The sequence below is a fragment of the Kogia breviceps genome, chromosome 12 (assembly GCF_026419965.1).
Source record: "Kogia breviceps isolate mKogBre1 chromosome 12, mKogBre1 haplotype 1, whole genome shotgun sequence".
NCBI classification, from domain to species: Eukaryota; Metazoa; Chordata; class Mammalia; order Artiodactyla; family Physeteridae; genus Kogia; species Kogia breviceps.
In genome coordinates this window covers 62,867,441-62,891,341 of record NC_081321.1, presented here as the reverse complement: position 1 = coordinate 62,891,341, position 23,901 = coordinate 62,867,441, and the positions used below count along the sequence as shown (strand labels likewise).

General features: G+C 43.3%; 1 protein-coding gene across 5 annotated transcripts; it reads left to right on the top strand.

Annotated features, from left to right (window-relative positions):
• The first annotated feature begins 754 nt into the window (after positions 1-754).
• On the top strand, positions 755-19,619 carry CSRP2 (cysteine and glycine rich protein 2). Of its 5 annotated transcripts, none has more exons than XM_067009773.1 (7): positions 944-1,165; positions 2,968-3,099; positions 11,160-11,272; positions 13,971-14,139; positions 17,859-17,988; positions 18,629-18,722; positions 19,309-19,619. In XM_067009773.1, exons 3-7 carry the CDS (start codon positions 11,161-11,163, stop codon positions 19,383-19,385), a joined length of 582 nt encoding a protein of 193 aa, XP_066865874.1. In that variant the 5' UTR covers positions 944-1,165; positions 2,968-3,099; position 11,160; the 3' UTR covers positions 19,386-19,619. The 5 variants fall into 5 exon arrangements, with proteins under 5 accessions (XP_066865876.1, XP_066865874.1, XP_058937715.1 ...); XM_067009774.1 differs by having other exon boundaries at positions 1,087-1,177; XM_067009775.1 differs by lacking the exons at positions 944-1,165; positions 2,968-3,099 and adding an exon at positions 755-844.
• Positions 19,620-23,901: the final 4,282 nt, after the last annotated feature.

Genomic DNA, 23,901 nt, shown 5'->3' with positions numbered 1-23,901 from the left:
CAAAGGTCTACAGTGTGGAGTTTGAGAAGCTCTGCACTAGAGGAGGCTATTGCATTTGTGGCCTGAGGGAAAACCTTGGTCACTGTCTTTCTTGAGTGCTCCACTTTCCCAAACATCAACTCTCAGGGATCCTCACTTCTGGCACAGAGGTCATCAGTCAGCCTAGAATGTGAACAAGATAAAGATGGCATTGTTTTTCTTTTCATCTAAAACAATAAATCAGCCTGTAGTTCAGGTATTAGGTCCCCTCGGTTGTCACTGCTGTCTCTGGGCTTTTCTGATACCGACAAATGTAATCCCAAGGCCCTTTGGGGCCCGGGTTTCTGGGTGGGTTTCTCCGCACGCCCTGCACTCCTTCGGCAGCGTGTGCAGCCGTGCCCCCCGATGGTGGGAAAGGCAAAACACTTGAGTAATGAGGCTTTTTTGGTAACGTCATTTATTTAGTCTAGATGAGAAATTTTGCTCTTTAAGAACAGGAAAGTTGCGGATTCCCAGAAGCTGGAAATCGGGCCAGCAGATACTTGTCCACTGGGGAAGTTAATCAGGTTGAGTTTACTTATAAGGGTACGGCAAGGGACGGGGTGGTGGAAACTCCCGATCTGGCCGGTTTTCTACTGTTGGAAACTCCTCGACCTTGGACTGTTCTCTCCTAAAGGAGAATTGGCAACCGCGGTCGGAAGGGCACGTCGCAGGGCGGCGAGGGCTGTTTCCCGACGGGACAGTCCCTCCGTCCGGCCTCTCTGCAGGGTGAGGAAGCCTCCTTTCCCGGCTCCGGTTAACCACTTCTAGAAACTGCGGGCTCCCGTTGCGAGCGAGAGGAGTAAAGTCGGCGGGAGCGGTCCCGGTACGTGGGAAGATGCTGGCCGCGCGGGAAGCAGCAGGAAGAGGCGGGATTCTGCCTTTGTCTCTCTGTCTTTACCCCGGAGCCCGGCCGCGAGCAGCTCCCCCTTCCCGCCCTCCGAGCCGGTCCGGGAATCCGCCAGGCGCTGCGCCGCGAGGCGGGGCGGGGCGCGGAGTGGGGGCGGGGCACCCAGAGGCCACGCCCACAGGGGGGCTTGAAAAGGTACCGGCGCTCCCTGCGTCCCGGTCCTGGACTCCCGCCGCGCTCTCTCCGTCTGCTTCTCGCTATTTCCGCCCTTGGTGCGTGGTCCTGATTGCGACTCGAGTGAGTAGGAAGGTGCGGACGTCTCCGCCGACCCCGGGGGGTGGTGGTTCCCTCAGCCTCCTGGGATACGGAGGCCGCCCTGCCGGCGCCCCCTCTCACCTCCTCCGAAGTATCCATCGAGGTCCCCATTTGGTCCCCCTGGCCATCCTCCTCACCCCTGCGCCCCGATCTCCACACACCTGCCCCGTTCCCCGTGGCCGCCTCAACCCTGCTCTCGGATCCCGGGTCCGCTGCGCAGAGAAATAATCGTGCGCGACTTCCATCCCGGTTTCTCTGGGAGAGAGAGGTGGGATCGAGAGTTTCGCGGGGCTGCTAATCCGCCTTTTAGTAGCCTAGGGTCCCCTCCTCCAGTGGCGCGTTCTCTCTTCGCAAAGGGGAGGGTGGGATCCGAGTCTCGGGGTCTCCTGTGCCCCGAGTGTGCTGCACGCCGAGGGCGACCTTCCCAGAGGCTGGTTCGGAGCCCTTGGGGGTGCGGAGGGGGCTCCCCTGCCTGTCGAGCCCGGACTCCTTCCCCTGCTGCGGTACAGAGCTCCTGGTATCCCCATTGTTTGGTGGTCTCTGCCCACCGAGCGCTGAACCTTAAATGTTGAAGGCACAGCAGTGAAACGTCATATTGATCACTCCCAGCTTTTTCTAGAACTTTCTACCATTCAGGTACAAACCGGGAAAGCAAGAATGCTTGGTTGTAAATTCTGCAACAGGTCCTGCAAATCACGTCCTCAGTTCCAAAGCTCCACGTAGGCAGTCCCCCGGGGGGGGGGGGGCAGGGTGGGTTTTCTGAGTCGGGAGACACCCACGTCTGCCCTGCCCGCCCCCCCCCCCCGCCAGGACGTTTGTAGAACGATATTTGTTTAAATGGTTACCCCAAATGTTCAACCTGTTTTATTCGCAGTCTGCAGACCAGGCTTTTTCCTTTTCCTTTTCCTTTTATAAATAGTTTTTATTTTGGGTAGTTTTTTTTAACTCGGCAGTAAAAATGGTCTCTTTAGTTCTTTTCTAGTTAACCTGTTTTAAAACACTACTTATAAAAAATGCCAAGAATTCAAATAGGACAGCCACAAAGTTGGCTATAATTTGACTCAAATTTTCAGGAAAGAGATGGGCAATGGATTCCTAAAGGGTGAGTTGCACATACGTTAAAAACTGCATACCAAACGAGAACAAATTTTATTAAGTCCTTTGTGGTCTCCCTCCACACTGTCTCCTTGGTCACTGCCCTCTGAAGTTGACTGCCACTTATACTTTACCAATATTTCTCGAGGTTCTTTTTACCCTGGATTCATTTCCTTCGCTCTTTCAGAGTGAAGTTAGGTAGACACGGGGGTCTGTATCCCATGAGTCTTTGAAATTCACAGTGCTTGGCTTGGGTGTCTTAAACACACCGTTGGACCAGAGCCAATGCTGGTTAATTGAATGAATGAATGAAGTAATGAGTAAGATTGCAATTGTAGAGAACAAAGATTTAATTGGACTCAAGCAATAGAAACATTAGCAGATTTGATCAACAGTTTCTATCATGAGTTTTTTAATGGATTCCTCCAAATGTATTCACAAATATTGATTGATACTGGTATATGCCAAATACTGGGCTGAAGGCAGTACTCACTGGAGGTCTGTCCTGATGAAATTGCCAACTCACTTGGATTTTGAGGAAACTGTATTTCATACTAAAATAGCAAGAATGTTGGCATAGATTAGAGGGGGCAGTAATAAATGAGCTTTAGAAGCCTGGGTCCAGCCTTGACGCCGCCACTAAATGTGGACATCTGGGCCTCTAATTTTTCTTCTCTGTCAAAAATCAGGTAAATCAGATGAGCGGGGGAGAGCAAGCCCACAGCGGGAGAGGAGGCATAGCATGGTGAGAAGGACAGGACTGACCAGTTGGGCCCAAATTCACATGCCAGCTTCAGCAGCCACTGGTTTGATGACCTTAGGCAAGTTATTTTACTTTCTGGTCTCAGTTACTTCATCTTGTAAAATGGGTGTAATAGAACATACCTTGCAGGGGTTTCTCGGAAGGCATGCTATTCCTTGTATAAAACCCAGCCCAGTTTGGGAGAGGTTCCTTGTAATTAGACTCCATTCTGCACTTTGTTGAATATAAGGGGAAATGGCTATCAGTGAAAGCCTCTTCCAGAAGATTGCTGACTCTGAACAATATCGCCTAGGCCTTGCCTGGAGGCCAGCTTTCTTCTCTTTGCAGATATTCACAGGTTTCCTCAACTGTATCATTTCCTGGGCTGGTATTTGCATGGCATCCTTTGTGTTCTCTTGGGTGGGGTTCCCTACACTTGGGGTCTTGATTACGTAGGATGGTAATACCTAACTTTTTTGTGTCATGGAACTTTTTGGCAGTCTGGTGAAGCCTCTGGACCCCCTTCTCAAACTGTTTTTAGGTGCAGAAAATAAAGTACACAGTACCAAGTTCAGCGATCCCCAGAATTTCAAGGAATCTGTGGACCCCAGGTTAAGAACCCTGACTGACTTAGGGGAGTTTTCTCAAACTGAATTGTGGAGGAGCCGGGCACAAATTCTGATTATAAAAATTGTACATTTTAATGTAAGTCTTAGAGGAAGAAGCAAAAGAAGTATATTGTGAATTATTTGCAAAAGATATCAGGTTCCTTGCTTTTCTGTTTGTACCAACAGTACTACTAATCGTCCTTGACTAATAAGAGGACACATACCATTTAATACATTAAGGCCATATGACTTCCCAGTTAGGTTTCATTGTGGCTTCTCCTCCAGAAGAGGAAAGCAAAGACAGAATCAAATCTGCATACCTCCCACAGCAGGACAGAAAATACCCAATTTAAAAGAACTTGTGCTAGAGCCATATCAGTCACTACTATATTTGTGTTGCTAGCAGTGTTTTAGTTTTAGTGAAACATTAGTCAAATAAACTCAGTATAGTCTATCTGAATTTCACTGGTATTTTTAAGTTGAATTGGTAATTGTGTTTTGTTTTTACAGTTATGAGCCACTTAATAATCTATACCTCAGCTTTCCCACCCATGCAGTGAGGATAATGATAATGCCTACCTCAGTTGTTATGAGGATTAAATTAATATAAGTAGACTACTTAATATAGGTATAGTAAGCTTTACGTAACTATTTCTAATTACTGTTATTTATCATGCGGCAGGCATTATTCGAAGTGCTTTACATGTAGTGTTCAATCTCAAAACTGCCTCATGACATAAATAAGCAGTATCTCCGTTTTTAAAATGAGAAAATGAGCAGATCAGATGACCAGCCTAAGATCTTTTGGCAAATAAACAGTAGTCTTGGCATATAAATCTCAGTCTGACTCCATGTAAAAATCACACAAACATTAAATTGTTTGAATAATTGAATAGCTCATAGTTTGCACAGATTGTGGCTATCGGGGGCTGGCAGGTGGAGGTCAGAGTGCCCGGGCTGAGAGCACAGTTGTGTTCTAATGTGTGATTTGACAGCTGGTCTCCAAATCTGTGTCAAGCTGTCCTCCGAGTTGAAGACATGAGTGGCAACAGAATATAGAATTAGTAATGAATGGTGAGGGTGAGGTACACAAAGGACAGCTTATTAGACAGAAGGGAGGCTTCCCTTAGTAGGAGGATGGACTTTGGTTGGCAGAGAGGAGTGGTAGAGAGTACTTTTTGGTTGAAAGTAGCAGTTTGGGTATGAGATTAGCACACAGAGGACACTTGCTAACTGCTAGGTGGATGGATAAAGACTGGCCAGAGGGAGGTGTTCCTGCGTGTAAGTTGATAGCTCAAGGATTGATCACGCTCAGGTGGTTTGAATGTTCTTGACCCTTAAATCAGATTTGGGAGTTTGCGGGACAGCTTGTGGTTCTGGAGTCAGACATGAGTGGTTGAGCCTAGATTTGCATCTTTGGAGGTCAGTGACCTGAGCAAGTCACTTAACCGCTGAACGTTTGGTAACCGTAATCAGGCCCGCTAATGCTCCTGAAGGAAAAGGAAGCCAATATTTGTGGAGCACAGGCTTCTGCCACGTACTTTACGAATGTTATCTCATTAAACCCTTACAACTATCCTATGGCACAACGCTCATCCATTTCCAAGTTACAGCTGAAGACGTGGAGGCTCAGATGTTAAGGAACTTGGCCAAGATCACAGAGCTGGTAACTGACTTTCAATCTTACGTCTGTCTCACTCTGAGTTCCACACTCTTTCTCTTATCCCTGGAATGTCTTAGGGGTGGCACGTGCCCTGCAGTTTCTATGGCAGAAATTATTAACCACAGTGATCTTTAATGCGGAACCTTGACTGGTCTCCAGAATCTTTTCCAACATAGTTCCAGGAACCCACTATCAATCAATCACCAAGATGAAACTGTTTTGGCATCCCTCTATCAATAGACCATACAGACTTCCCAAAGCCCCTTCTACACGCTTCTGTGCTTGGGGTTATTTTGCTGTCATTTGTTTATATACTTGTACCACCAAAGTCGAACTCCCTGAGAAACAGGCACCCTTCCTTTACCCTTTTATCCTCAGCTCCCAACCCAGGATATGGCTTATAAGATGTTGAATTAATAGATTCATAGGAGAGTTTCATACACAGTACAGCATTACAGTGCTTATTAGCTGCCCCTACCCTGGAAGAATTACTTGAGATTCAGAAATGAAGTCGGGAGTTAGCTGGATGAGGGTGGGAGGGCGGGAGGTAAGTCAGTTTTCCTGATGTAGAGGGATTAGGCACATAATGAAGGAATGGATGGACTATGAGATGGGTAGGAGAAGATGAGTATTGATAACAAAGCCTGAACATTGCTAAATACTGATGATAAAGGCGGCCAATAATTGAATGCCAACTGTAAGCATTTTCTCATCTCATTTTCTTAACAACTCTGAAAGAAAGGTTCTGCTACCCTTATTTTGCATATGAGGGAAATGAGACTGTGTGGACTCCAAAATCCATCTTCTTAGTTCATCCTGAGGCCGAGCTCTCTTGAAGACCAGCTTGAGGATTTAGCTTTGGTAGAAGGAGCCAAATGGAACTTGGAGCCCATCACTAAGACACAGAGAGTCCTATCCTTGGCTCAGTGGTATTCACTCAGATAAGGGAAGTAGACTAAGCAGGTAGTTTGGGTTGTAGAAGAAAACCTTTCTAGAATGGGCATTGAGTGCAGCTTAATTTCCAATTAATTACAGCTCTCAAACTCTGGCCTCTTTAAAAATCATTGTAATTGGGGACAGTTACATATTCTTTAACAAGTGACCCCCTCTGGATGTGGCTCAAGATGAAACTGGTTTATAGTAGATTCTCCTTTTGGGAAGTTATAGCATAATAACCAAGAGTAGTCATAAGATGTCAAATATTCTGGAAGCACTTAGAATCTGGGTTTATAGATGGATTCACTCCGCGTCAGACCAGTTAATTTAAATTACAAGTGGTGGCACATACGCTCGAAATGCATGGGTTTGTCATTCAGATTCTAAAATAAGGTAGTCAGCGCAGCACAGGTGGGGAGAATGAACCCTGTGGTCACTGGTTATCTAGAGAGTGAGCTAACTTTAGTGCAAGGTGACTCAGATTTAGACTATAGTAATTTTCTTCTTGGGCTAAGTCTTACTGATTCTGGGTGGTGTCTTAGACTGGGGAGAAGCAGCAAAGAGAAACTGCACATAGGTGTTTGGATGTAAACCAAGCTTTTTAATCCAACACAGTGGATAAACCCTAGTGCTGGAGCTCTTTCAGGCAATGAGAAGCAAAGAACAAGAAAAAAAAAAAAACTGAACTGGCCCATGTTTGGCCTCTTTTGTGAGGTGTGTGTAACGTGGGGTTTTATTTCTCCTCTTACCATTTTGTAAATTAATGCATAGGATCGGGGAAAGGCATGCAGCCCAGATTGCTCAGTGCAAATCCAGTTTGCGGTGATTAATGTCAGCTGTTGTGGAGTAGTGCAGCCAAGGGCTTGTAGGAAAAATGAAGCTTTGGGTTTTTGTGTGTATTTTTTTTTTTTTTAAATATATGCATAGCAATGCCAGGAGTGACAGAAATGGAAGATGGTCCCATCTCCCTCTGCCAAATTCAGCAAACACGCATAGGGGTTCACGCTAAAAGTGTAAATTTGAACTTCATTTCTTAGTCCCCGCAAGTGCAACTGTTCTTTTACTTGCAGTGCATTGTAATGTTCCAGAGAAAGGTTTATGAGTGACTAATCAGATAACTTTTTCCTTTACTGTTTGTTGCTCTGAGCTGTGTTCTATAGGTGCTAGTCAGTGGGTTTCCTATGGGAGTACTGATAGCAGGATGGACAGCACGAGATGCCTCTCCCATCCTCAAGCCACCAGTTACTGAATGTCTGCCAAGGCATTTATTTACTGTGTTTTATCTTCACAATATCTCTGTGAGGTAGAGAGAGCTACCTTTCCCCCCTTTTTTGCAGATAAGAAAATTAAGCCCAACATTGCACAACCATTATAATAGTGAAGTTAACCCAGGTCTGTCTAAATCAGTCTTCCTCCATCTCTCCTTTCCTCCCTTCCTTCTCTCCTTCTTTCCTTCCATTACAAAATATTTCAGACATACAAAATAGAGAATAACATAAGAATAGAGAATAACATAAGGAACACCCAACTACCCACTATCCTGCTTGAAAAATAAAACGTAAATCCAGCTGAAGCCTTCCGAGGATGCTCTATTACACTATTAGCCTGGCCCATAGAGAGGGTTATTCTGAAATCCTTAGGAAAGCCTTTAAACTGAGTGGAACTTTTAAAAAGTTAATGACTTGGACATTTGACTGAGAATCCAAGAATGTGACAGAGAAGTAGGGCAGTGCTACCTTTGTCTTTATAAGCATAAGATCAAATTGGGAAGAGTAAAAACAAGTTGAAAAAGGAAGGGTTCCTTAAAACAAAAGAAATGAAATATTTTGACACGTGCCAAGCACGCTGGTTGATGGTGCGGGAGAAGACAGAGCTGTGGTCCCCACCCTCAAAGGAAGGAAGCTCTTAAAATGGAAAGCTGAAAAGGTATTGGATAGGTGTTTCCCGAAAAGATGACATATTCACATTTGGCTGGCGTGGCAAGTACAGTAGGAATCAGACTTGACTTACAAGAGGTGAATTCAACCCCGAATTACACAAGGAAAGGGAAGATATTCTTCCTTTTTAAAAAGTCCAAGTTGCTCTATCATAGAGAGAGAGTAACACAGAGTGATGAGTTAGTTTTTATGTATTTTTAAATGTTATTTAGAGACAACTGAGGATAGTGTTTGTCTTGATAGAAAGTCTGGCTCCTTTTTGGTGATTGCTCCAAAGTAATTATGATACAGGTTGGTGGTACGATGACATTTTCTAACATGATGAGAAATGCCTTGATGATAAAAAGTATTTTAAAAGCCAGCTGGGCTGTTGATGGTTGGGATCTGATTTTAAGTCACTGTGACGTCATTACCTGCAAGTCTGGGTTTGGTGTTTGGTTTCCTCAGAAACCATGGGATACTTCCAGCAGATGTATGTTGTATCTGTGAGCATTCCAGAACACGGGTAGCTTTGGAGCCATGGGGCAAAGTCAATATCATTAACTGCCCTCCAAACTCAAGCCAGTGCAGGTGCTGGAGCCAAGTTTCGTGTCAGGTTCTATAGCCAGGCTCGGGTTTCACTGTGGATTTAAACAATGGAGCACCAGACTCCAGGGACAGGAATAAAGAGATTTATGCAACTACCAAAGAAAAGCTTGCAAATATATTCCATTGTTGCTGGATATCGATCCTATATGGATGCCTTCACAGGAGCCTGGTAACATCTGTGGACCCTAGAAATGACTCTGTTCCTGTCTGAACAAGGGAAACAGGCTTTTTGCAAGTTGAGGCCAACCACGTAGGGATAACTAGTCGTATCAGTCAGGCCTTCTTATGTGTCCGTGTGTGTTGTTCTTGTTTGTTTCTAGGACCAGGGGCTCTATGTCCCAAAGGCTTAAAAAGGGAAATTTATTGGCTCATATAATTGAAGAGCACAGGATACAACAAGGCACAGCTAAAGACTATCTGAACTAGTCTCTCTGTTTTCCTCTGTGCTGGCTTCCTTCTTAGGTTCTTTTCTTCCAGACAGCTGCTAACAACTCCACTCCTGCACTGGCACAGTTCTAAACCCAAGGCCGGGCTTAATTAGCTTCCATTGAACTGGCCTGGGGTCCTGTGCCCATTCCTAAACCAGTCGCCACGGCAGGACAGGGAAGGCACTCATCTGACTGCAGTGATGCATCGCACGTCCAGCCCTGGAATTGAGTGTAGGAGTCACACCCTCTAAACCAGTGCTTCTCAAACTATCTGTGGTAAAGGACCATTCGCTTTATTTTAATTTCCAAATACACACTGATTATCTGACTGTCCTCTGTCCGACAAGATGAGTCCACCGATCAAGCTCTTGATTGTTGTGGCATAAAATTGTAGAAAACTTTCTAAACGCTTATCTGAATATTGTCTCGAATTGGTAGCCAGCACAGTGGACTGTCGCCAGGAGACCACATTTTAGTAAGTACTTCTCTAAACCACGTGCGCCGAGAGAGGGATGGTTGCTGCCCTCGAGGAAACCTGGGGAAAGTATTAGCAGAAGAGGGGCCAGAGAAGGCTGTGCCTCAGAAGGGTGCCCAACACAGTGGTTAATTCTGTAAATCTTTCTTGTGTAAAGACCTCATCTCAGCGTTTAGGGAGTCATTGTGTTCTGGATTGTCGAAATGGTGTAGGATGGGCAAGTGGGATAGGAATTTTCTCCACCCTCCTTTTTATCTTAAGGACTGAAGAGTCTAAAGCCTTTTGCTTAGCAGCTGTCCTTGTCCTTTTTTTTTTTTCCTAGCCAGACTTGAGTTAGTAAGGACGTCTCAGCCTTCTTAGCTAGCTGTTTACTCGAGAGGCAGCAGCTCATCCAAGGAGACGCAACAGACAAGGGCTGCAAATGGCACTCAGCAAAGGGAAGTCTGGAAATGATGGTGGGGATGAAAGGAATTCTTCTACTGTGTTTTTAGATACCAGTCAGGGCAGGTCTCTGCAGGACAACTTTCTGTACTGGCAAAGGCACTTGAGCACACTGGCCATTCAGAACTAGGCGTTTTAAACTGGGTCCAGGTAGACCAGTTCATTGCGAAGGAGATTAGAACACGTTGCCCTACATCACAGCAAGATAGCCAAGGATTTAAACTTCCATTTCTACCCCCAGGCCGCACTGCTCAGAGGTTATTCTGACACAGTCAACAAACAATTCATTTTGCCAGGAGACAACCTGGTAGCCTATTCTATTGTGTGGACGGACGGGCCCACCAGGGAGGGAAAACCAACTGTCAGCTGGACTTCAGGACGCTAGGATTAGTGAAGCACAGAAACTTAAATGACAGCCATCTGGATGGGTGTTCGTTGTGGTTACTGCCAGGCTCCGGCCATGCAGTTGTGCTAGTCAGAGAAACAAGTGTTTATGCTATTAATCTCTCATAACTTGAGCAGAAAATATACAACTTAATCTTGCCGGGCCACCCAGCACTTCCCTCCTCCCTAGAAGTGTGTCATAGCTCGTGTATGATCTGTGGTTAAGAATTTGGTGATGTTACAGTGAATGAAACACGTAAAAACCGCCACCCAGGTGTAAGTTCTTCAGCTGAGCTTTAAACCAGTTCATTACGACTGGAGGGTGGGCGTGGGCAGCGTTTGCCTTTCCACTCCCTACACTGCTTTCTCAACTCCCGTGCACGCTGGCGGCAGTTTGTTTTGTGCCTGGCGGTCTGCACCGTTGTACTAAATGCAGGTCCTCTGTCCTGTAGGAGAAAAAAACCTGTGCACGACAAGGCCGTTTCCTAGCAAGGGCTGTGATTTGGGAGGTGAGACGAGGTTACTTTGGAGGAACGCAGGTCTTTTAAAGATGTGGTCAGGGCAGGTTATAAAGAAACCAACGCTGTCTGCTGTCCCCTGGGTGTAAAAAGCCCTCCAGGGAGCGTGTAAGACGTCTCGTACAGTTGGGGCCCGTCCTAACGATTCTGTCTTCCTGCAGGATGCCCGTCTGGGGAGGTGGCAACAAGTGCGGGGCCTGTGGGAGGACTGTGTACCACGCAGAGGAGGTGCAGTGCGATGGCCGGAGCTTCCACCGCTGCTGCTTCCTGTGCAGTGAGTCTCCCCCGCGCTCGTGTGGACAGAACTCGTGTGTCAGAAGCTGCAGTTCACCGATTTCAGGAAGAAACTGTGGTTTTGTTAACAAAGATGATTTTAGCAGCTCCAGTGGTTTCTGCCTGTCTGTCCCCATGGACAGTGCAAGCGCTCAGCCTCACAGCAAGGACAGCAGGGGCGACCCAGACCCTTGGCCTCTGGCTCCCCGTAGTGCTTTGCCTCCACTTGGCACCCCCTGTACTTTATCTGTTGTCACGTCTGTCTCCCCCGCTTCACCGAGACCTCGGGGTTGTTTATAGTCTGGCACCCAGCACAGTTCCTGGCACATCCCAGGGGCTTGGCTCCGATTCCTGAACGAACGGCTCACTACCCATCCGCCCCAACTTTCTCGTTCTGGCGGGGGCTCCTTCTCTTTGAAACCTAACTGGCTGGTTTCTCGCCACACTGTTAGTTGAAATTCACATGTCTAGAAGTTCAAATTCTGTCTTCTCTGGTAGTGAATATTCAGAGTTATTTCATGTTATTGATGTCCTAAATTTGAGGGAAAGGAACGTAGGATATGAAAATCCCACAGAAGCAGGTGGGGAATTACTGTTGTTTATAGAGAGAGAATTACTGGAGTGGCTGGTACAGACAGGAGGTAGACCACGAACCAGCACGTGGGCATCTGCTCCAGCGATGGTCAGGACCTGATAATGAGAGAAAGGGAACAGGAGAGAAGCTCCCTCTCCCCGGCAGATTCCTTCTCAGGACAACCAAGTCTTCAGTCTTAAAACAGGAGAGTAGCCGCTTCAGGAAGCTCAACATTAATCAGCTTCTGATTCAAATGACAAAATTTTCTTGAACAAAGGATTTGTTACGTGAGGAACCCACCCATCTGTGCAGCTCTCCGCTATATCTAGAGTACTGTGCAGTGAAAATTACTGTTAGAAACTGCCTATGTTAAAAAGAAATCTGGTTACACTAAGGAATAATCTTCAGAAAGAGTTTCCCTCACAAATTTTAGTTGTCCTCCTAGGCAACAGCATTTAAGGCGTCTGGACCTTTTTATACAGCAACTGCTTTGCAGACGACCAGAAACAGACAATAGAGAGTTGCAGTTACAAAGAATACAAATACAACATATGAATGTTCGCTATGTACGCCTCCATAATAGCTAGCATTTCTCAGATTTGGTTTAACCATTTCTTCACCTAGAAGTTAATTTTTTTAAAGGAATCCATATTTTTCAGCAGCTTTGTAACCAAGAGAGTATGTGAACAAAGAGGAAATGTAAATACTTGAGAAATTGTTCTTAGTTTCCTCTAGGTTAAGCCAGGATGTCTACACTGTAATCAAGTGTTTATTAAATGTCAAGGTCTTTACTGGTATCTTTATTACTCCTTCCTAATATGTGCCTCTGCTGACTAAAGCCTTTTAAGGAAATAATTCAGAGTAGTTTGCAGACCTTAGGAGAATCTTATTGCAGAGAATATGGACGAGGCCTAGGGGGAAAGGGGTGGTTCTCTAGTCAAAATTTCATATATTTAAACTTGCTCTGGTTAATAAATATGTGTTTAAAACCAGTTTTTCTATTTATTCTGTCTGTTAAGGGTGTTTGTTCTTCAGCAGTGTACGATTTTAGGTTAACTCTGTCTTTAAGCAGATATATTTCAGAACTTGAACCTCAACAGCAAGGTTCAAAGGAGATGATGTCATTTCTGTTCTACCAGAGAAGACTTCAGTCTAAGATAATAGAAACTTCATCATTTAACTCTACTCTGAAGCAGCCAGCTAGTCACCTTTCCCTGCCCTTCTTTCTGTCCTTCCTCTTTTTGTTTCTCCCTCTCTCTTTTAAATAAGGGGTGGGGGGAATCCCCTTTTCTGCTGCACTAATCTTGGGTTTCCTGCTGCCAGTGAGCTCTCTCACAAGTCTTTTTTTTTCTCAAGCTTAATTGAAGTCTTAGAAAGTGAAATAATGTCTGGATAAAACATGATGACATTTGGCAGTTTTATGAAGTGGGATACGTGGAAATGTGGTAAGAAATCCATCAAGAAAGAATGTGTTCTCCTTTGGGACTGAAGGGAAAACAAATGCAGACTTTAAACCACTTGACGATTTTCAGACATACTTATCACTGCTGGAGAAGCCAGTGGTGAGATGAAAGAAGACTGCTTTTTCCCTTCTAGACTAGTGATGAAGACTAGAATTCTGGATTTAAAACCGTTTTTATCCCTGGGGGTGCTGTTGGGGGAGGAGGGGCTGCAGAGGCAGCTCACCCGAGGCGCTCCTACCCTTTTCTTCTTTAACACTTGGAGGAAGGGGATGAAAAGATTGAGTGTTGACGGTTGGGAGCGAGGGTCTTGGGCGCAAAGTGCTGGTTCTGTTCCTTTTGTTCGTGTAATTATAGACATCTTGGAAACTTCTCTCCCTTTTGTCTGGGGGGCAGATCCTACTAAAAAGTTTGAGGCTTCAGGATGTTAAAATTCTAATGTATTTCTGAAATGACCATCATATCCATGGGGGAACGCAAATCGTCCTCACAGGTAGTGAGCCGTCCAGGTGCTCTCCAGTGGCTTTTGGGAACCAGAGAATAAACTAGGAATGTGAGAGAGCCTGTGCCTTTACCTTTTCTAGGCCCTGCCTCAGCGCCACCATTGTTCTAAGGAAAAAGGCAATCTTTGGCATATTTTTAAAGTCTAACTTTTTCCCCCTCAGTGGTTTGCAGGAAAAATTTAGATAGTACAACAGTGGCAATTCACGATGACGAGATCTACTGCAAATCCTGCTATGGAAAGAAGTACGGGCCGAAAGGCTACGGGTACGGCCAGGGCGCGGGCACACTCAACATGGACCGGGGCGAGAGGCTGGGCATCAAGCCTGAGAGGTGAGTCAAGGCCACGTGACCTTCAGGAAGGCATGGTGGCAATTCATGTTGCTTGGTGAACGGGAATCTGGGAGTTTCCAGATTTTTAGCTTGAAAGAATCAAAGACAATGACTCAGATTTTCTAGTATAAACTAATGACTGTTCTTTAAGCTTGAAATAATGGACAGTTTTGGACCTGACGAAGTTCTTATTGATTATTCCAGTGATTTCCAGTCCTGGTTTATAGCATTATGAGGTGTATCGAGGAGTTGTGATGTTCTCAAAAGCAAGTGGTTTAAATTCACGTCCGTTTCACAGCACTTCAAAGATCAGACATCATGAAATCAAATGATGGAGAAATGTAGTATTGGAATCATGAAATGCATTTCTCATGTGCAATTAAGCAGTCAACGAAAATTCCTCAGTCAGTCCTTCCATGTAAGAATGTTTCCTCACCAAGAAATTACTTTTCTCTAGCTTACAATTCTTACTTAAAAACGGAAATTGGGCTTCCCTGGTGGCGCAGTGGTTGAGAATCCGCCTGCCAATGCAGGGGACACAGGTTCGTGCCCCGGTCTGGGAAGATCCCACATGCCGTGCAGCGGCTGGACCCGTGAGCCATGGCCGCTGAGCCTGCGCTCCAAAACGGGAGAGGCCACAACAGTGAGAGGCCCACATACCGCAAAAAAAAAAAAAAAAAAAAAAAAAAAAAAAAGGAAATTATTTCCTGTATTTCATTCTATGAGAGGTTAGTGTTACTATACTTTAAAGGTTTTGGTACCAGAGTAAGAAAAGTGCTAAATCTGCTAAACTTCACTTAGTAATTCACGTTGAGACATAATTTCTTCATGTGGAATTTAATTCCTGTTCTTGACTAATTCCCTCATTTGAACTTCACATTTTCCACATCCATTTTATACTGAAGAGGCCAAAACTGTGTAATACTCCAATAAGATGGCCTTTCCTTGGACAAGGCCATTAATTGTGCCCTTATTGTAGACTGGACACCATGCAATAATATATGGTAACTCATGTAATCCTCACAACCCTATAAGGCAGGGTTTCCTATCTTAATCAAGAACAGAGTGAGACAGTGAGAATTAAGTGGTTTGCCTAAAGTCACACTGCTACTTAATTGTAGAGCCTGGAACTTAACCCACTGTTAACTCCAAAGCTTATGATCTTAAGCACAGAGTGCATCATGGTATGCCTGAAAGAACGTCTGCTGAACATTTATGTTCATGCTATATAATCTTCACAGTAACTGAGTTGAGTTACTTTGTCCCTATCTTACAGATAGGACACTAAGGCTCAGCTCACACAGGTAAGTGGCAGAGCCAGGATTTGAACTTCTGTCCTTTGGGCCCGCATACTTGTGCGCTGTCCTGCATCGAGGCCCACGTCTCTGTTCTCCTGCTTCTTCCACACTCACTTTCTGAGCTGTGGTGCCTTGCTGGGCATCGGCTGTATGAGGGCAGACTCATTCATTGCTGCGTGCTGTCACTTGCAGGACCCCAGCTTACCGCCGACTTTGTTAAGATTCATTGTTCTGGTTCTGCTCTCCATTTCCGGCTTGTTAAAATCTCTTCTTGTTTCCCAAGATTTTATTTCAGACACATAAACCTGTACACGTTCCCCCCAAACTCATCCATGAGCCCAAAAGTGAGTCAGCAATTGTGGCCATAGTGTTAAAGTCACAAAGACCAGTGACCCCTCCTCTTTATCTACTCCTGCTTCTCCATATCCTCCAATAATTAGCCACCCTTCTATGCTGGCCTGTGTTGATCTGAGTCCTTGCCTCTTCCGCTTCTTAGCCTGGCCACGTGTTACTCATCCTGCAGGACCAGGTGTAGGGATTTCCTTTTCCAGAAGCCCCTCTTAATGACTGCACTCTGGGAGCACCTGCAGTCTGGACTGCCCTTATGGCACATGGTCATTGTGAAAGTTATGGGGACCAAACAGCTTCGGGGGGATCTCTTGAAGAGGCAGCGCTGAGTGGGCAGAAACATCTTCATTCAGGCAGACCTGCATTTCTTAGTTCAGGATCACCAATTTACTAATTCTCTAGCCCTTCAGCAAGTTATTTAAATGTAAGCCCCTATTTTCCTCATCTGTCATGAGGTAGCAATTAACCATGGCTTCTGAGGTTGCTGGAAGGGAGGTGGGAGATAATCCATATAAAGTTCTTCTTAATATGATTGGCAGATTTGGAAATTTTTCTTGGAAAACTCCTAACTGCAAGTGTTGGATATCATTGCAAATAGCTTTTAAAGATCACTTTTAAAAGTAAGTACAGGTGTCCCTTGGTATCCATGGGGGATTGGTTCCAGGACCCCCCACGGATACAAAATCTGAGCATGCAAGTTCTATGTAAATAGTTGCTGGCGTGTGGCAAATGCAGGTTTTGCTCTTTGGAACTTTCCAGAATTTTTTTCTCGAATAGTTTTGATCCGAGGTTGGGTGAATCTCTGGATGCACAACTTGTGGATAAAGAGGGCTGACTATATATACAGTGGGTTGTGGAGATATTTTTTAAAATATGCCATTAGGGACAATGGAAAATTCAGTCCTGTGAATTAGTACTGGGAATTGGTATTTGTTGCTTAGAATAAAATTTCCAGTGGACACATCAAACATGATTCAAGAAATGCTGTATATTAAACAACTTAGGTGGAAGTGTAGAAAACCATTAAATGACTAAAAAATGGATATAGTGGAGGTGAAGATATTAAAGATACATGTGAAGTTTGAATAAACTGTTTTATGAAAAGGCAGTATTCCTAAATTAACACTTTATTTTTAATATGTATGTAACCTATTTAATAAAATATAACTAGGATGAAATTGTTTTCCTAGTAGGAAAAATTGACACTTAGCTACCCTTTGCTGAGTGCTAACTCTTGTTGTCACATCTTATCTGCTCAACCTACTTGTAAGGCTTTAGGAAAGCCTTTAAATCTTTTCAGAGCCCAGAATGGTGTTCTGTATGGTAGGTACATCTACATACTGAATGGAAAAAAATTTCAGAAAGTTAGAGGAAAACAAGGTTTACCTAGTGACGTGTAAATAGTGACAAAAACAGTACACTCACTATACAGAGAAAAAGTAAAGATAAACAGGTCACAGAGTAATAGGCAAACTTTCTAAAATATTTTCCCATGAAAATTATAATTTATTCATACTTTCTCCTAATATATTGGGGAATTAAGTAATATGTAAAACATACTTAATTTTCCTAGTTACTGCCTAAGTCAGCTGACCTATGTGCAGAACTTAACTGCTTCAGTTACTACTGATATCTTCTATCTTCTGTGAAGTGAAAAACTAGCTGTGATTCCAGTGGTAATATGAATAATAATAATAATGATATGAATGTGGGGTGAAAATATGTGCTATGGTAGGTGTTCATAAAACACAGCATAACTGTTTAGTGGAGAGGTTAGCACTGGGGATTCAATGAATTCTGATGAGTTCAGACTCAGAGGGACAGACATTTAAGTTTGGAGCCTTGTCTGTCTTTTTGTAACAATAATGAGCCCATAAATAGGTTAAAATAATAACTGGCCAGTCCCTGAGATTTACTTCTTCCTTCTTCTTTCCCCTGTACTGGCCTGTGGAGGCCTCCAGCCAAGGGAGAGTATAGCAATTAAGTCCCAGAGTTCCATTGTGTCTGCCTTGTAAGGCTTATAAGGGCCCTTTGGAAAATCTTGCCTAATTCCTTTTCTCCCCTTTCCACAAGTGTTCAACCTCACAGGCCTACGACAAATCCAAATACTTCTAAATTTGCTCAGAAGTACGGAGGTGCTGAGAAGTGTTCCAGATGTGGGGATTCTGTGTACGCTGCCGAGAAGATCATTGGAGCTGGAAAGGTAAAGTGCTGTCTTGAGTTAACAGCAGCGGATGACTATTCTCCACTACCTTTCTCCCCCAGGCCCCTCCGCAGCCCACTCAGGCGCTCTGCCTTATAAATAAATGCCTTGAATTAAATTTTTTCTTAATCGAATTTCCATCTGAATCATTAATTTTTTGAAGTGATGCCCTTATTTGACAAATCACATCTGTGTTTAAAAGAACCTTGTTTTCATAGGGGGCGCTCCTGAAGGTGTTAACTGACAAGGGCAGACTTAACAAACCTGGACTCTGCAGGTTCTTCAGTGACTTAGGGCACCTGATGCTAATTTGGTTTGGAGAAGTTGCTTAACCACTTCACCTCTTTGAGCTGCAGTGTTCTCAACCGTAAAGGTGGTGGTCTTCAAAGGAGCACACAGGGCTTGCGGTGAGGTTTCAGACAGCTCTTAGGGAAATGGCCCTTCCGTGGCACAGCTCCCGGTCCATGTCTTCTGTGGATGAAGTCTGAACTCAGCCCTTTTGCAGGCAACCAAGAATGTAGAGGGTCCAGTTTCAGCCTTCTGGTTGGGGCTGACCCACAGTAGTCAGGAGCCTGTTTGGGGTTGATCTTCCTGAGCCACTGTGCCACAGCATCTAAACTTACTTATTCCTCTCTTCCAGCCCTGGCACAAAAACTGCTTCCGATGTGCCAAGTGTGGGAAGAGTCTTGAGTCAACAACTCTGACTGAGAAAGAAGGTGAAATCTATTGTAAAGGTAAAATTAACTTCAGTTATTGGTGTCCATATGGGTATCTCACACTGGCTGTTAGTGAAGGAAATGTCACTAGCAGGGGGGAAAAAAAAAGGACAAAAAGCACTCTGAAAATGGGGAAAAGCTGGGACAGTGCCACTGGGTATTTGAAAATAAAAGATCTAGAGATGCTTACAGATGACAGAAAAACCACAGAACATTTTTGATGATACAGTAAGTTAAGTTCCTGGTCATTTAAAACTCCCCTACAAATAAAAACAAACAATAATCTTCTTTCAGCTTAATGTTTTAAGCAAAGCATATGAATATATGAAGGTAACAGACAAATATATAACTTGTCTGGCCCGATTTGCATACTTGTAACTCAGTTGGGACCATGAGCTGAACACTAGGGAACCAGAAGACTCAGACGTCCTTTACAGCTTGAACATAGTTACTACATGGCACATTTTACACCTTAAATAAGTTGAACTCTTCTTGGCATAGCCAACAGCTTTTTCAATTTACGGATGTTTGTTGATACATCAGTCTTAAGCAATGCTAGCAAAGCTTAATGGACTTGCACTAACTCTTCCCTTTTCTTTTGTAGGATGCTATGCGAAAAACTTTGGGCCCAAGGGATTTGGCTATGGCCAAGGAGCAGGAGCCCTTGTTCATGCTCAGTAGAGGTGCAAACCCAAGACCAAGATCACACACTGAGAAGCTCTACATAATCTAGGCACAGATAATCTAACACTAAACTACTGTGAAATTCTACCAGTACTTAAGTACTGTATGTTGCCCTGTACTTGGATAGGCCAGCTGACTAGTAGGAAGAGAGCACTATATCTTTTCGCCTTATTCATCAGCATTTCAAGAACCATTTCTTTTACATTTTAAATAAAACTTCAGCTTAATTTAGTGTGTTCAGTGTCTTTCAATTAACCTTTTGGAGGAGTGCTGTGATGTCGGTTAGTGGTAAATCATCTGGGTTCCCACCTTCATTTTTATTGGTTAAAGAGAGTCCACCCCATTATGCAGTTGACTCACCAGGTTAATGTTTGCATTACAGCTGTTGGAAAAGATGGCTCTCTCTAAGCTGGCAAGTGTGCCTCAAGAGTGAGGGTTGCTAGGCAACAGGCCCCACCATGCCGGCTCTTCAGAGCTGGCAATTAATTCAGCAGTGCAGAACTCCTGCCTGCCTGCCCCACTCTAGCACAGTGGTTGCTCTCCTCTTGTTGGGAGCAGTTTCCTAAAGCATGGCTCCTGGACAACCTGCACTAGAGTCACCTGGGAGTATTACAAGGCAGATTCCTAGGCCCCACAGAAGCAGAATCTCTAGGGGTGGAGCCATAGAAGCCCTCCTAACAAGCTTCTCAGAAAGGTACGCTGACCCAGGGTAGGCACACTGTTAAAACACTTAAAAATTCTTTTGATTGATCTCAACCTAAAGATCATTATAAACAGCTACCTACAGACAATTACAGAATCTGAGGCTCAGTGTGACTTTTTAAAGACTCCCCACTCTCATCTGATAGTAAATTACTAATCCTGGAAACTGAGTTGAGGATTTGTGTTTTTCTCACAAATCTCAATTCTGCAAAATTAGCAAAGAATGCTGCATTGTCCTGGAACATTCAGCTGGCTCAGGGAGAAAAGGAATATCAGACTATATAAGGTATATTTTCATTATTTCTCCAGAAACTTTTAGTTCATTACCAGACTCAATCCAACCCTTTATTTTTCAGCAGCAGGGTGTGATATTAGTCTGTAATGTGTATTTGTAAAGTTGAACCAGCCTAATCTGTGAATACATCTTAAATCTTATATGACCTCAAAAGAAAAAAAAAAAGAAACATGGTGGGAAAAGGTCAGTTGAGGGTGTACCAGGTGAAAGAATTCATGGTTATTTATATCATAGCCTTGAGAACTTCACATGTTCCATAAGGCAAGTTTCACCATGGGAGAGGGGAGGGTCTTTTTGGTAAGCAGGCTGGGGAAGTTAACAATAAGATTTACGGAGTAACTTCTGATTCATTCTGTGGTTGTTTTAAACACATGCACAAATTCTTTGATATTCCAGCAAAAGATGGAGTCTAATTCCCCTTTCTCTGAATAAGGGTCAACCTTAGTGAGTCATTTTTAACTAACAGGGTATAATGGACCAGGCTAGGTTAGAAAAGACAACACAGCTCTTGCCTGCCTCTTTCTCTTGAGATGCTTACTCTTGGAACTCAGCCACCATGTTTTGAGGAAGCCCAGACTACATGGGGAGGCCACATGTAAGTACTAGAGCCATAACCTCAGCTAAGATCTTCCCCATCAGCCAGTATCAACTAACAGACATGTGAGTGAGTAAGTTTTCAGGCTATTCCAGTCCCTAGTTTTTGAACCATCCCAGCTGATACCCAGTGGAGCAAAGTGAGTTATGTTGAGTCCTAAATTGCAAATCTGTGAACAAAAATGCCTTTTTAACCACCAAATTTTTCAGTGCTGTAGATAACCAGAATGTTCTAACTGTTCCCACACAGCCAACATTTCCCATCCTATGTTTCCCAAATTGTACTGGAGATGCTAATAGATATCTGATAGGAAAATACTCTACATGAAGTTGCCTATTACCCAGTAATTTGAAATTTCTGCCTGATAAAGTTTAGACACCCCCTTTCAGAATTAAATTTATTCTTAAATTGGGAGCCATGGCAAAACAGCTACTCCAAAACTATAAAATTAGCTTCCAGTGGTTCTAGGAGTGGAAAAGTGAATTTGGCTTTGGGCAGGCTCTGTTCTCAGAGGAATCACTTTCATCATTTGGAGGTAAGTCAATAGAGTAGCCCCAAAGTAATCCAAATGTGATATTAAAGTGCTGCATGGTAAAGAAGTATTTTTGTTTTAAAAATGACCCACTTGGGATATTTTCGGCCCCTTGTGGTGGTTTGGTATATTTAGGGAGGACTGCTGGCAACTCTAGTTCTAAAAAGTCTTCATGATCAATTAAGTTCAGGGAGCGTTACAGCCATCTATCTATGTTCCTGTAGATTCACATTGCATGCTAGCAAATTGAAGGCCTTGAGATCTTGTAGTCGAGGAGTCTGTTTTAACTTGAAGAAAGGCTTGCACTGAATTAGTTGTCCATGGAACCACTAACATCTCAAGGAGCACTGGGAAATGATGGCCTGGACCGCTGGTTCTCAAATTTTTTGATCTTGGGAACTCTTTATATTCTTCAAATTACTGAGGACCCCCAAAGAGCTTTTGTTTAAGACAGTTACATCTATCATTACTTTCCATATTAGAAATTAACAAAAATTTTTTAAAAATGTATTAACTCAGACTTCAACTTATAGTCAAGTTGAAATAACAGGAACCAGATTTACCCTCTCACTTGAAACAATCAAAAACACAGACTAATTACGTGAAAAAATATGGTTTTGAGAACGACTGACAATAGGCAACAAAAGAGAGTTATGGAGAAAATGAGGTCAGTCTTGGGATTTTGAGAGTTTCCAGGCTACAGTCTAAGGAGGGAGAATACAGAGGGAGCTGGAAGACAACCCAAGTTGAGGAGACAGAGCTGAGGGTGCAGAGAAACCAGGGCAGCTAGCATTGGAGGGACTGGTGAGAGCTGCACAGAGAAAGAATCCCAGGAATTCGTAAAGCACCATTCAACCCCACCCCTACCTTCCAAGTCTTCAGCTGTGTTCTAATTGCACATGCATGTGGGGTAACTACCCAAGATTACGGAAAAAAACACCTGAAAGATTTAGAGAGAGTGGTGTCTGGTGCTCATATGGAGCTGGGGATAGTGCCTATTCTCACCAGTCAGATTGAGAAGTGTGACTCATGGATCTTTGGGTGGAGACCTCAGTAATGGGGAATAATTAACGCTGAACTGAACACTGCTCTGGTCCTGCCTAACAAATCTTGCTTAACTGGAAAACCTGAAAGGATCAAAGTTTCCAAATAACTGCATTCCAGAACAAAGCTCTGCAATTTTTATAAGAATAACAAAATACCCTGCACTCAATTCATAGTGTCTGGCATCTAATCAAAAATTACCAGGCATCCAAAGAAGCAGGAAAATACAGTCCATAATGATGAATAAAAATCTATCAAAACCAACCCAGACCTGACATACATATGAAAATTAACAGGTAAGAATATTAAAACAGTTAATTATAATTGTACTCTCTATTTTCAGAGAGTTAAGTAGTGATACAGAAGATGTAAACATGGTTCAAATAAAACACTGTAGGTGAAAAGTATAATGTGGCAGATAAAAAATACACTGAATAGTACTGATGACAGCCTAGACAGTGCAGAAAAAAATTTAAGTGAACTTAAAGACATTAAAAACTATCCAAGATAAACACTGGGGAAAAAAAGAGAATTTAAAAAAATGAATTATCACTGAGCTATAGGACAATATCAAGTGGCCTAATATACATATAACTGGAGTTTGCTGAAAGGGGGGAAGAAAAATATTTGAAGAAACAATGACTGAAAAATTTCCAAATTTGATGACAACTGTAAACCTACAGATCCAAGAAACAGCAGCAGCAGCAATGAGGCTTTCTAATGCTTTGGATGGAAATAATCCCTCTTTCTTACTTAGTACTAGAAACATTGCTGTCTATTAAAAAGTATTTTCCAATCCAAGTAAATATCTGACGACAAAGATATTCTGGTAAAATTTATCTGAGCAAAACATTCATACTCCAATTCAAAGGCCAAAAGAGTTTTCTAAGAGGCACATTTGGTTTCCTTGAGTTTATGAGTTAGCTGACCTAGATCAAGGGACATTCTGAAGTTTCCACTTGGAATTACAGATTTTTCTATTTTAATAGTCACATTAAGATATTTAATAGAAAACTCTAATACCAAGAACTTTATGAAATTGAAGTTTTACTTTCTGACCTGAAGCTAAGATTTCTTGTCCTGGTATGTACCACTTGTTTCCAATTATCTCTATAAACTCTTAGAACCAGACATCTACATCATAGGTACAATTTACCAATCTGGGAAGGACTGGGGAATCCAGACAAGAAGACAAAGAGGAGAAAAGTACCTAACTGGAATGAAAAGGGAGGGCTTACAGTAGAATTTCCTTTATTATTTATATTTGTTCAAAATATTGTTACTTGAGTTCTACACAGCTCTGGAGGCATTAGTTTCAATACAGTAAAATAATTATGAAATGAAA

Coding starts and splice junctions, on each gene's coding strand:
- CSRP2 (XM_067009775.1), top strand. CDS start 11,161: ATGCCCGTCTGGGGAGGTGGCAACAAGTGCGGGGCCTGTGGGAGGACT. Junction 11,273..13,970: donor CCGCTGCTGCTTCCTGTGCA/GTGAGTCTCCCC, acceptor TTTCCCCCTCAG/TGGTTTGCAGGAAAAATTTA. Junction 14,140..17,858: donor CTGGGCATCAAGCCTGAGAG/GTGAGTCAAGGC, acceptor CCTTTCCACAAG/TGTTCAACCTCACAGGCCTA.